This window comes from Priapulus caudatus, unplaced genomic scaffold, assembly GCF_000485595.1.
Source record: "Priapulus caudatus unplaced genomic scaffold, Priapulus_caudatus-5.0.1 Scaffold647, whole genome shotgun sequence".
In the NCBI taxonomy this organism is placed as follows: Eukaryota; Metazoa; Priapulida; class Priapulimorpha; order Priapulimorphida; family Priapulidae; genus Priapulus; species Priapulus caudatus.
In genome coordinates, this window is record NW_014577708.1 from 125,750 (window position 1) to 140,242 (window position 14,493).

Here is a 14,493-nt window from a genome sequence, read left to right on the forward strand (position 1 = left end):
TCGCAGATTGGATCGGCGTGATGATCGGCCGATGCATCGCTTGTGTGTTCGGCCCTTAAACGCAAAATTGTAGTTGTCCTACGGGTGACAAAGCCAGAGAACCATACATGGCCGTATATAATAAACAAGCTCCGCAGTGCGACAGAGGCTCATCGGTGTCTGGTGTTCGTGCTGAATAAAAATTCAATTTGTGCATAAGCAAGACGTCTTATGCCATCAGTCTTCTTTATTGTGTTTTGACTTTCGTAGCCAATTCGAACAAATATAATACAGCGCTACAACTTTCGCACACCACTCTAATCTCTATGATTGCGAGACACCATGTCATTGCCAGGTTGGCACGGCAACAATTATGATTCAGGAAGCGTGCCAGCCATGGGCCTTGCCGTGTTTTGCCTACCCAGCGAGTGATTCACTGAGTTCAGCCTTCAGGTGCTATAGCAGACTGCTTATAGAAAATAATATGATCTTAAGAAGACGTAAACCTTGTTCAACAAACATATTGCCTTTGCAATTCAACTGTGCAACTGGTAGCCTCACATTTCACAACAGGTATGGGCTCTAATAAAGCAAACAGGCAGTTAGTCGTCCTGTGTTAACAGTCAGCAAATCAATGTGTTAAACCCTCCTCTTGAAGGTCAAAAGTGTTTATCCGACACGTTACTGCTTCGCATGTCAGCGAAAGTACATTTCATGTCCTTCTAATAAAGCCTCAGTGAAAAATGCTAGGTCCCGCTAAATAAAGAAAGTTTTCTGAATCGGCTTCGTCAGACATGTCCTCATAGAAATAATGTACTAAATCTGCCCTGTGCGCCATGACCTTTGATCTGTGACCTCCAATTTCGGCACAGTGATGCTTTTTCTACCATGATGCTATACCGACTATCACGAGCGCTAGGTCGAGCCGTTTAGATTTGTCGCCGCAATTCTGCACTTTCCTCCCTATACCTTAAGTTAAGGAGGGAATGTTCGCCCCTTAAACACCGCTGACTTTGACCTTTGACCCCCAGATCTTGCGACACCCACTGTTTCGGATTACCCCCCCACGTCCCGAATATCGTGACCGTACGTCGAGCGGTTAAGATTTGTGCCCAACTGTTGACGCACGGCCGGACGCACGGACGCACGGCCGGACGCACGGACGCACGCTCATGCGATTCTACAAGCTGCATCTGACTATGTCAGATGAGCTAATAATTAGTCACACTTTTAACTAAATTTCTTATCACGCATAGCATGTAAAAATTGGTAATTTCCACTCTCTGCAAACGAACATCCTCACTCCGTGAATCGCCTGATTGCACGTGGATACATGTAATTTTGAAAATAGATGCAAGCACCGGCAAAATAATACGGAAGCAAGTAACCGCTGCAAGGCGCCAGATGGTGAGAAAACATCGCAAACAATGGCAGGCGGGAAAACGCCTCTGCTAATTGGAACAACTGAGCACTCGGCTAGTGGTGCATTTACAGGCCAAAACTACACGATAGCTCCTTTCATACCGACTGGCCATTAGGAACATTCGAGCCTCACATAGGGAATACAAGATACATCCATTACACGACATTATGTTATTATCATCATGGTCCATTGCCCTGTGGTTCTATATTAATATGAATTGCCATGGATTAGTTGATAATAAAAAAAGGGGCCCTATGTGATATTTGGAACGAGGGAGCTATGGTGGCGATACATTTCATTGTTACGGGGCATTGGACTGAATTATGAAGGCACAACGTGATACATCCAACTCACACAAAGAAGTATTCAATACTTGACGGCCATTTGTGTTCGCGACCTGTCCCCAACGCACTACCAATGTACCATCATCAACTGAACACAAGCCGGGGGCACCAATGACTCTCCTAGTCATTTGTAATACATGTGAGCAGCATCTCAAATACTCCTTTATTTATCACTTGTTACAAAGCATCAATTTGAACCCACCATGAAGCAATACTACAATATAGTTGTAATACAGCCGAATAATCATTTTATTAAAAGCTAAACGGTGTGGGCGAATTAAAAAAAAATTAGATAAAAGGCTCCACGCCAGCAAAGTCACGCTTTAAAAAAGAGCAACGTCCGGGAAGGAAAAAATCCAGCACTACGACATACACACACACAGGCGTGTTACTCGGTGACAGACGCTGCAGGTGTTGGGCGATCGCACACTGTCATTTAGGACAGAGGCAGGCGTGACAATAGCAGACGCCCAGCGTGCAAACAGCACGCGTATAATCTTCTACATGAAACACGCGGCGAAATAAATTGGCCGGTTTCAATGACAATGGCTTTCCACTCGAGTTCATCTGATCTGCTATACCATATAGATATACACAAACCCATATGTGTATATATCTATCGCTATATATATATCGATCGCTGATATAGAATATATATATATATATATATATCAACAGGAGTAAATAATCATAAACTTGTGATTATTTACTCCTGATATCAACTACTGTCATGTAGATCAAGAGTCCATTATATAATTTTCTATTATGGACTCTTGATGTAAATGGTAGCTTGCCCAACACACGTGAATGACTTGGCAGGGCGCGCGCGCGCCTCTCGCTGCGCACATTATAAACACACGTGCTAGCATGCGTCTGCGAAAATAGCATTGTTCCATTTCAGCCGTGGGAACCAGATTCGAGATGACAACGCTTTTGTAAATACTTAATAGCCCAATTTTGATTAAAAAAAGATCTGGCGAATATGGTGTTGTTGGATGAACATGTTCTGATATTATGAAACAATCTGAAAACAGGTTTGAGAACCTGATACTATTTTATAGCATTTAAACAAAATATGATCACAACTGCATTTACATTATTGATTGAAGCAGAATATTATTGGTAATACAGAACTCATTAATAGAGTCAATGGATATTATACCAGTTCTAATATCATATGAGTTAATAATCGTGTTGTGACTACGGTATAAGCTAGCTCTACCGGTATAGCCTCTTCGATTTCACTCCCACTACAGGAGCTCGCCTTTAGCGGGAGCAAAGGGACTACACCGGTAGAGCTAGGTATAACCAACCAACAACCTACCAAATTTTAATTTCACAACAGTCCCACGAATGCTACATGGTGTGATGGGTGCTACCGCCCTGACTCCGAAAGTATGTGGGCATCAAACAGGGCTTCAAACACGAAAACCTGGAGGCAGCCAGCGAATTTTGGAATAACATTGAATCCCTCCCAAGCTCCGCTACAACCAGAGCTGATGTGTCATGAGTCATGACTTACATCTCATCATCTCCTCACAAGCAGCTCGAACATATCTATATACACTAGGCACGTATATTATATATAGCGCGCATGAACTCATCTCAGGCAGCCATTTAAGCCAAACCTGACATGAAGGATTTAATCCCCGTGGCGGTGGAGTTATCACAAACCATCACGTAACACCTTGTCCGGGACCATTCAAGCGAACCGTTCTCATTATTACTCTCGCGGGCAAGCCATCCCGCAAAGTGTTTGCTCACCCCGTGATTTTAATCACGAGAACAACGACCTGCTAATTACTACAGTATCTCAAGCACGGAATAGTCAGTCAGATTTCCTACGACATGCGTACTAGACTCGTTCCAAAAGTCCCTCTAGCTGCATAGTTGGTTCCGAATGAATAAATGAAACTCACTGAGCCAGTCTATGTGCATACTATACGTACGCACCGGGTTCATCAACATCAATCGGCGACGAGGCAAGAGAGCTGGCGCACTCTTTACAAGGGTCAAGCACAAACGCATCTCACCGTCCATGAATACATCCATGCAACACCTCTGCCGTAGAGGAACACAATGACAGTAATGCCTACTTGGAACAGATTCTTACACAATCACTCGGGTAGCGCCCATAAAGCAAGCTGATCCTACTTAGGGTTCTTACACCCTACAGGGTTTTCCTTCTGCATAACACTCAGAAATAAAGTGTTTGCAGTAATAATTGCATTAGCCAGCGTGATTCATATATTGCATTAAGCCCGGAGCACACGTGAGTAATTTTACTCAAGTAAAATGATGCATGCGTCAAAATACTCACGTGTGCGCCGGATTTTCATTGAGTTTTCTGACGCATGCATCAAGAAACTCAATATCAAACATGTTTGATAATTTTTGATTCATGCGTCAAAATACTCAACGTGTACGCGCTAGCTGCGTAAATTTACTCAACACTGGTACTCACAGCGCATGCGTTTAAATCATTGTGCGCCCAGTATTGGCTGCGCACAGTCACGTGATCTGCATTACCACTTATATCTTGAGTAATTTTACTCACGTGTGCGGCAAATGCTGAAAATATTTCGCGTGAGTATTTTGACGCATGCATAATTTTACTTGAGTAAAATTACTCACGTGTGCGCCGGGCATTAAATACTAAATAAATAGCCTACCTGCACAAATGTCTTTGCAACGCAGACTCTGCAATGTGAGAAGCTATAGCTACCTCCAACGTGTTTAAATTTACTAACCGAAATTCTTTGGATATCACTCAAATAATTAAAAATCCATCCCCAATGGAATAATAAATAAAGTCCAATATCCTAAAAGAATATGTAGTCATATTTCTCTGCAGCTTTGCAGTTTCAATGTCGCATGTTCACGAAACTACCTCAGAAATTGGCATGTTCACCACAACACACCTACAATCCTAGTATAGAAAATTACGGAAACCTTCAGCTAACCTAGTAATGCGTTCACGTGAAACTTGTTTTCTAAAGCGAATACTCCTGTTTACTAATGTATATCATCAAGAGCTAATAAATAAGTATTTATTAGCTCTTGATATCATCCAACAAACAAAGATCTATACTTGGAACAACGTAACCACACAACAGCTGCTGCTCGTGCTAGCTATGTTATACATACTGTACACCAGTCAAGCTATAACCTCGAAACTCTATCCCTGCATGCTCAGCTTCTGCCACGACAAAGAATAAATCAAACGATTTTCCATCTACACTGTTCGATTTTCTTGAATACAAAACGTCCCCCTCATCACTCCCGGATTACTTCACAGTTTATGTGTGCTTGTTTCAAGTGCGACAGAATTTAGCTTTTAAACGTGAACAGTAAGTGACTTATGTGGGAGACTAGGCCATCCAGCCATAAGCCTCCTAACAACCAAGTATAGACTCGGCAAAGCAATTGCCATATCCTTTGCAGAACTGTCGAACTTTTGCAAAATGGCCACGTTGTTAATTAAACGTGTGCACAATGTAGCGCTGTTTTTCTTGTTTATATAGCATTACCAAGCTATGTAAGTCACGAAATATAATCGCGATACGGTGAATTAAAACATGAATTAGAAGGATATATCGCTGACAAAACTACATCTGTTTTTAAAATAACACCAGTCCATTACCCAAATTCACGCATATTATTATCAAGAGTGAATAATAATAGATAGATAGATTATTAATCACTCCTGTTATTATCAATGTAATTTACTAAATAACTGCCGTCTTAGCTATCATTAAATAAAAAAAATCAAGTAGATGCTTGACCATCACAGATAAAATTACTCACTCTAACTTACAGACCCAATGCAGCTTTTACTCCGGCTAATAACAAGGCTATTACTAGCGCACTACTAAACAACACATATACAGTTATTAAACGCATACGCGCACACACACACGCGCACACACACACGCACGCACGCGCACACGCACGCACGCACGCACGCACACACACACGCGCACGCACGCACGCACGCACGCACGCACACACGCGTACACACACACACACGCGCGCGTACACACACGCGCACACGTACGCACGCACACATTTCAATTCTCTGTGGTATTTGTAGCTGCCAACAGTCGCCGCGTACGTACACTACAACAACGTCTCCCGAGGCGTCAAACAAACGACTCTGCATAATTATACAAAGCTGCAGTTATTCGCCGCCAGTTGATTTTTTCTCTAGAGAAGTGGCAATCGCTTCCGTATAGCCTCTGGGGATACGTACCTTTATAGAACCAACATTACAGGGCTAAAGTGTGTACCATCACACACGGATGCAGTGCCACACATCAGTACAGTGTCGCAAAATAAGTCGCCACACGTGGCCACTGTTTCACACGATATCAGGCAGTGTCACACAAGACTGCACTGCTACACGATGTCACACAATGCTGCAATGTTACGCGATATCACACACGACACGGCTGCAGCGTTACGCCACGTTACAGTGTCACACGTAGTATCGGTTGCAGCTGCAGTGTCACACCAATATGTCAGTCCTCCTCTCTGTCACATCACTCCATGCGTGTATCAGTATACCCTCACTCCACTGCTCTATAAGCAAACCACGTCCAGTGGCACCGAAACGCTGTAAGTCACTGCGCGGTCGACGTCGCCAATCAAACCCACTTTCCCAAACGTGCGGGCCGGAGCAGCAACTAATCGGAAACAGTTTCCCATTCGCAGGCACACTCTCCCACTCGCAGGCGCTCTCTCCCACTGTTCCCTGTGCTTTGGCCACCGCCCGTTCTTAACCAACAAAAGCCGCGCACACGCACACACGCACGGCCCAAAGCTCACTGGCCCATGCACAATCTCTGTTGAGGTCTAGCAAAACAAAGCGAACCGCATAACAAGCGATCTGTGTGGCCATATATAACGGTTAGTCGCGTGCCAGCTGAAGGCAAGCCACCAACGTGGATACGTGACGATGATAATGGCCATGGATGCAGGCACAGGGTGCTCGCTCAGGAGGGTCGTACTGCGGGACTGCTAGTGCTAGACAGTTCTTGATTGGATATTGATGTCCGCAGAGCTATTATTACAGACGCGGACAGCGCACCCAATCACTTCGTATTCAACCTGAAGGGCTTTCATCATTATGCTGATTCTAATAGTATATATATATAATATATTATATATATATATATATATATATATATAATATATATATATATCGCTCATTTAACTTTACTTGGTAGCATACACACACGTGCATGTATGGGAGTCACTTGGATATGAATTAACATTGAATAGATTTTGAATGAATTCGTTTCACAGCTTGGTTTTTTCCAATTATATTGATATTTTAGAGCGAGGGCTGCTAATGCACTTACTCAACTGTAATTAATGCATCGTGGTAGTGTCTGCGATAGGTTTTTACAGTTAATAAATTACAATAAACGAATTAAACATTATAATTTATATCCGGATGTTTTTAGCACATAGAAAATGTGTTTTTGATTGCAACTAACCGACATTTTCATAAACATCTCACAAAAGGTTACATTTATTACTAGAATAACTGTTAAATACGTGTAAAGTGGAATCACTGTTTTGTATTATGGCTATTTAGCAGAAACAGCTGTCCACTAGTCCAAACGTTCCCGTCGCTGAGCCACACACCTGACCGATTCTCAACGACACGCGGAATCTAACAGCCTATACCTAGCTCTAGTAAGCACACCGAGTACGTCGAAACCTATAGTAACTGCGATCTGGACAATTTATCAACAGAAAACCAGGATCACAGAACGATTGGCCACAAGTAGAAATCCTCGGTTTGCTACTACAAAGAGATAAGAGCATGGACATGGGGGAACACAAGAGGTTTAGGAGAAGAGAGGAATAAAAGCCTGTAGTAAATTGTGGCGGATGAGAGCAAGAGACGGTGTGGGGAGGGGGAGGAGAAGCAAGAGGTTGTGTGAGAAGGAGGAGGTTTTCCCTTCTCCTCTGCCTTACCGCTTCTTTATCAACTTCTTTCTTCTCTACCTCCCCCTCTTCTTTCTCCTTCTCTTCCACCTCCTCCATCCTCCACCACTTACACATTTCTTCATCTACCTCCTCGCTCCTCCTGTACCCCTTCCACCTCTACCTCATCTACAGTACCCCTCTACCACGATCTCCCTTCCATATCTACCACCTCACTCCTCCCATATCTCCCCAACAACGCCCATTCTCCTTTATCTTTGGTTCCTTTCGAGTTTCCCCCTCCCCATTATTATATGTTGCTCTTCACGGTCTCAATTTACCACACCTCTCTCTCTCTCTGCCTTCTTCCTCCACTTCTACTGTTCCTTCCCGTTTACTATCCTTAACAAAGTGGCAAGTTTTCCTGGCACCAATTTCCCGAGTGGCCAGTTTTCCTGGCATCAATTTTCAGATGACCAGTTTTATTGTTACCAATTTTCTTACACCTAACCAAACTAAGTACAAAAATGGTAATGCATATGGCACGTGCAGTCGTTTATAGTCTCTTTAGAGTTAATGGTGACTAATAGCACCCACCAGAATTACACTGCACACAAAGAGATTCATGGCCTCAGTACGATGAAGTAATGGTGACACTAATACTATAACTATAATTTGATTCAGCAACCAGAAACTAAAGTCTAATCTTGGAGTAATCTATTCTGAGTAATCATTCATTGGAAATTTCAGAATGATTACTTCAAGGTCTAATGCAGGGAGATCTAGATGGTGGTCCAGGAGGATAAAGCACTATTTTTGTGACAGTTAAGGCTTCATATTTTCACGTGGCAAAAAATTTGATTCAATTAAAATAAAATAAATAACATCAAAATAGCAAACATAGGTGACAGTACAATGATTGTAACAGTATTCCCTAAAAATCTGTGGCGGAGTATGTAAGGGGGAGTGTTTCGCATACACCGGCCCACACTCCAGTATTCCTGAAACCGTCCCTTTCTCTTTCCCCCAACGTTGCCAAAATGCCGCCCTACACAAAGACACAGTTTCGATACACATCACTGGTGAAGAGTGTACACACGTGCAGCTGCTGCTACTGCTGCTGCTGCCATGCATGAACCACGCGTTCGTTCCCACGCACGCGCACACGCAGACGGGCACTCTTAGACACTCAGAGACTCACCAAAATGTGATACAACGGCACAGAAACAGAAACAACACGGGATACATAGGACATAATTTAGAGAATAAATTGTTAGTAACGAAATCATAGGATACATGAGCAAATTTGATAAACCCAGACCGACCGTGTAGCCACCTTTATAAGCTTAGCACCTAATGTAATTATGACTCTCGCTATAGGGAGGGGGAGTGAGATGATGATTTGTTATTGTACGCACTCCTGCTCTGCGCGCTATTACGTTTACACCTCTGTTCTATTTCTCGCCGATGTATCTCATTTTGAATACTGCGTGCTGCTAAAACTAAGCACAGAATGCAATCTCACTGCCTGCGTCACACTTGTGCACGCACTACGCTAGTACCGTAATTTTATCATTTATAGATCATTGTTAAGTCATTATAAAATATTAACGCTCATTTAAGCAGGGACATGTGAGCGTTCTACGGGCGTGTTGCAGTGTAGCGTTTTAGCCGTGTATTAGTTGGAAATTCAGCGCGCATAAATATTAAATTACACAATAGCGTTCACATACACAGAGTCATCCCAAGGCAACGCTTATTCCGGTTTCCTGCACGCGCGAAATTTATCCACGTTTCATCGTGTATAAACACAAGCACTGTATCCATTCTTACCCACGCGCGTGCAACACCATAGACAAACGGAAAAGCACGTGCCAACTTACGCAGGGCAAGGAAGCATGCACGAACACTCACGGACACGCACGCATGAATGCGCACGCGTGCACGCACGCTGAGAGGGGGTCGATGGGAATCCTTAAGCTGCGTAGTTCCTCAGTTGATGGGTAATGACAGGAATGGACAACGTATAAAAGAAACAATTATCCACTGGAGATAATACCTTAGCATAGCACAACTGCAGCATGACTTGCCATATGCCACGGATCTAATCATCGACCTCACTTTCGGCCTATTATTACACAAAGGTTCTAGCATAACTGAGTACGCCGATACTGCAGCCTTAGTAATACAACATATACAACTTGGCACACCACCTCACTATATATTGGCTTTACAGTGCGCTTAGACACACAACCAAACTATTCACAGCTTAGTGTTAAACACAGGTTATGACACAACTAGGCTGGACAATAAAAGAGCCGCGAAAACACAGTTAACACAGGTAACAGAATATCAGCTGATACACATGACATGATCTACTTACAAAGTGGTTACGTATAACAATCATTGTCATTGTAATAAAATCAAAAATTAAGTTCATATAAACATTAAGCAAAAATCTTTTTAAAACTGTGCTCTGTTAGTACTTCACATATAATACAATTATGATCATTATATTCCTAAATAATGTTTAATATACATTTCAAATATCAATGGCTGGTGCAAAAAACCTGGCCGGTCAAGGTTAAATGAAAAAAATCCTACCTTTTGTTCTTTCAGTTTGTCCTCCAACTGCTGTAATGTCCATGTGCTGTCATCTGGTGGTCCATTTTTCATTTTTTCGTCTACTTCTCCTAACCATTGCCGAACATTCCAGATGTCATCCTCAAGATCTGTGTAACATGTAAGCAACTATTGATTCAGCACTGAACCTGGGATTCATGTTTGTTTAATTTAAAGATCAAGATATACGTGCACACTTATCTTCAGAGATATTGCATTTAACCACAGAACAAAAATGGTGATGGCATCATTTCCGGCAGTCTAGAATTTTGAGCAGTCTAAAAAGATTAGATCTCCTTCTTACCGTAACAACACGGGTCTGTTCACATAAAACGTTGGATATTGCAGTGCTAGATAATTCCAAAACAGTAGCCAACCGCAGAAAATTATACAGTTTTGAGGCCAAACGTAATTAAAGGGGCCAGCTGATGATATGACCGGTACAAAGCATCTTATTCTGAGTGACTTTTGGATGCAACTCTATAGGCCCAATACTGTTTCCACTCGGCTCAGACCCACTGAGCAAGCACTAATTTTCATCACTGCACTGCTATGGGAGGGTTGGCCAGGGATGGTTAATTTTATGTGGCCGGCTGCCCGCCAGCCATACAGATGAAATCAGAACCGCATACGTACAGCAGAAAAAAGTGTTTGCGGCCCAAGGGTAAAATATTTGCGCATTTTGGTCAAACGAACACATTAGTAACACACATGGACGCATTTCTCCCCGTAGACTGCGGTGGCATAGAACAACGAGAGGTTCCAAATATGTAGGTGTTCGTAAACCGAATTCAAATTTCATCCCTGCGGTTCGCAAACTCCATGGTTCACGAGGACGGGAGTGTTTCCAAACATGTGTCACCTGCGAAGAGCTTGTCGTCATTCTTCTTGCTGCCCTTCTTCGGTGTGATGACGCACTCTAGTGTGTCCCACTTGTGGTTGAGCAAGTTCACGCGCCAGTTCACCTCGTCCTTCATGTTTGGGTAGCGGCGCGAGAGCTTCTCTGCATTCTCGTTAAAGCGTGCCCGCAGGTGGCTCCTCTGCTGCATCTCTGCTACGTGGGGCTCCTGAAAGCATTGGGCATAGAACATAGGGTAACTACGGACTGGGCGCTGGTTAGATGCAGGCAATAGAACTCCGTATAAAATCAGTGTTTTACTTTTTACTACATAGCATAAACACAAACATGCTACAAATACAAACATATCTCAGTACACCCTATTTGTACAGAAACACGAACCAGAACACAGTATCTGCACCCCACAACAACACGACATAATTATAAGTAATTAAAGTCTGCACACACCAAATGCTTCTTTTCTATGTAGATAAAGGCCGTGCACAACCAGTTCTAAACCAGATATAGCAGCAGCTGCCAGCCTTGCATACATTTACACACTCGTAATGAAGGTAAGTGCATTGCATGGATCCATTAGAATATAAGCCAGCCACATATTGCCCTCAAGCTAATTTTGCTTTTAGCAAGTAAACCACAGGAGTGTGGGCTCTCATGCCAAAATCATGTCATATGATACTATTGTAGTAAACGTCACGAGCTAATAAATACCTTATTATTAACCTAAATTATTTATTATTAAATTTAAATACCTAAAGTATTAATTTATTAGCTCTTGTAAACGTCCAAAATAAGAGATAATGAAATCTTGTACTTTTTTCTGTAAATTACTAGATGATGAATTGTTATAGCAATTGTTATAGTTCATGACTTGTGATGAATTGTTATAGTTGACTTGAAAACAATGTTCATACTCATTCAGTTAACATGTATAAAGTTTTTGGGACTATTTTTACTGGTAACTGATGTAATGTGCGAATATTTAATCCAAGTTATTTATTGGCCATACGATTAGACTTGCTAGCAAGCCAATTTAATATTAAATTTAACACATCCCCAGAAGGCAGAATAATGCGTACATTTAAGTATTTGCACATTACAATGTTGTCAAAATTCACTTCATTATCTGGGGAGGAGTACTATTACAATAATAACTATTTCAAAGACTTGCTAGTTCCAAATTTTTCTTAATTTTATGAGTTAAGCTGTTATTATAATATTAATAACGCATTTATAATGATATAAATATCATAAGGATTTTACTCAAACAAATAGAAGTCGCGTTAGGCAGCAATAACGCAATAGGCCCATGAATTTAGCTTTTAAATCACAATCAAATTTCAAAGGACTGCCTGCCTGAGGGCCATGGGTACGATCTTCTAGCTAGATATAGATATTAGGCCTACTTTACTAAACAGCTGGCTTACGAAGATAAGTAGTGTGTGAATATGAGAACCATTTCCGTATGCGTGACCTGTATTACAAATCTCACAATGTCCTTCTAGTTCTACAGCATCATTTAACTCGTTGCAACTCTTCATGCTAACTGTATGACAGAAGTTAAACGGCATTCAATTTCTACAGATATACATTTAAGGCAACATTTCAATAAAAGATTCCATGACAAATGTTCTCTAAACGAAATTTTACCGTTTTTTAACTGAGAAATAAAATCAATTGACAAAGGTTTGCATGTGATCCACTTTAAATATCCTCACAGAAATAAAGTGCATAATTTTTTAATTCACGGCATGTGACAACTCAATCATATTTTACCTTAGACAAGAATAAATAAAGCCTCAGACATTGCTAGTTTCATTGGATTCTGTGCCAGTATGGGGAAAACCATTGGTGTCTCTATCCTAACCACAACAATCTACAACGTTCTTAGTATTTTTAATTAATTATACTTTAATTCTACTGCTGCCGTGCACAGTCTCAAATACAAAGTGTGTGTTTTAGTTTAAACTAGACAGAAAGCACTCACGGAGAGTGCATACCTCCGCGAGCATGTAACATGTATGTGCTCGCTGGTGGCGGCTGCTGACTGACTCGCCTGCTGCTGCCTCACCACTCACTGGTGGCTGCTGCTGACTCGCCATTTGCTGACTCGACGCGCCACCCGCTCGCTGACTCGACGCGCTATCGATCGCGCGGTGGCTATACACACAAACACACACACACACACACACACGCGAGCGATTGCATGACCTCCGTTTGCGCGGAGGTAATAAGCATACACACGCTTGGAACACTGAGTTATAACTGCCTCTGACAGTGAGAAGCTTCCAAGCTCATATTATTTTACCAATGAACCATCATTAAATTAATTAATTAAATATTTATTATAGTCCTTGACTAGACCCTTCACCCACTATGTGGAGAGATTTGTTAACACAATACCTAGTATGAAGAAAAATCCACTACTTTCTTCTCGCGCAACACACTCAGATATTCATGTCATAATGATTTGGTCATTGTGATTGTTATCACCACAGCCCCTCCTCCCTGCCCACCAGTCAAATTGGCTACCCACAATAATCACAGCTATTAAACCACTAACCACGCCACACTGTAGAATTTACAGGGCAATAGTCATGTAGACATACATGTTCAGTTGCTTCGAGATGCACTGCCTCTTGGATGCTGTGTAGCCACTCGATGAGAGTATTGTACTGGCCCATGAAGTAGGTGAATGACCACGTCTTCTCCACTTCATCAGTACCAACACAGCTGAGATCCCCACTGGCTGCCTACACACATACACACAACAAAATATCAATACATTCAGCAATTCATTTGGCTACAGCAGATTTTCTTACAATTTTATGATGGCTGGGTTGATGATACCACAAGCCCTAAATGAGTTGTATTACTATTAAAGTATTATATACCTCGTATACTGTGCGTGTATGTATAAAAATACAGAGATTGCGATCATATTTTACCTTTAGGTTTCTTGATTTCACTGTTGTTTCTACATGTATAGTATGTATCTTTTAACTACATGCGTAAACATTTCTACAGAGACACTATCACATCCCCCAGCACTCATGTAGACAGAGCTAGACGAGCCATATGGTTTAAATACAAGAGAGGCGTCAGTTTGGTTCCTATGGTACCGTATGTGTCGCACAGTGTGATTGGTTTATGCTAGGCACGTCCCTCAACAGCCAGCAGCCACGATGGCGTAGTGGATTTACACTGGAATTCATCAACATTTGCGTACGCAGGTGCTGCGCGGCGTTGATGAATCGCACCTACGAGCTTTGCGTACGTACTTCGTAGAAACTCGGTGTACGCAATACACTTTACGCAACGTTGATGAATCC

At 42.0% G+C, this 14,493-nt stretch overlaps 1 protein-coding gene across 3 annotated transcripts in view; it reads right to left on the minus strand.

Moving 5' to 3' along the window:
- The window catches only part of LOC106812432, a 32,470-nt gene extending 18,537 nt beyond the window's left edge, over positions 1–13,933 (minus strand). For all 3 annotated transcript variants that reach the window (XR_001394331.1, XM_014816317.1, XM_014816316.1), the window contains exons 1-3: positions 13,771–13,933; positions 11,168–11,372; positions 10,288–10,415 (exon numbers count right to left, since the gene is read on the minus strand). Coding sequence is in view for 2 of the 3 variants with exons in the window: in XM_014816317.1 (XP_014671803.1) it covers positions 10,288–10,415; positions 11,168–11,372; positions 13,771–13,845 (408 nt within the window). In the remaining variant the exon portion in view is untranslated. The remainder of the gene's footprint in view (positions 1–10,287; positions 10,416–11,167; positions 11,373–13,770) is intronic.
- Positions 13,934–14,493: the final 560 nt, after the last annotated feature.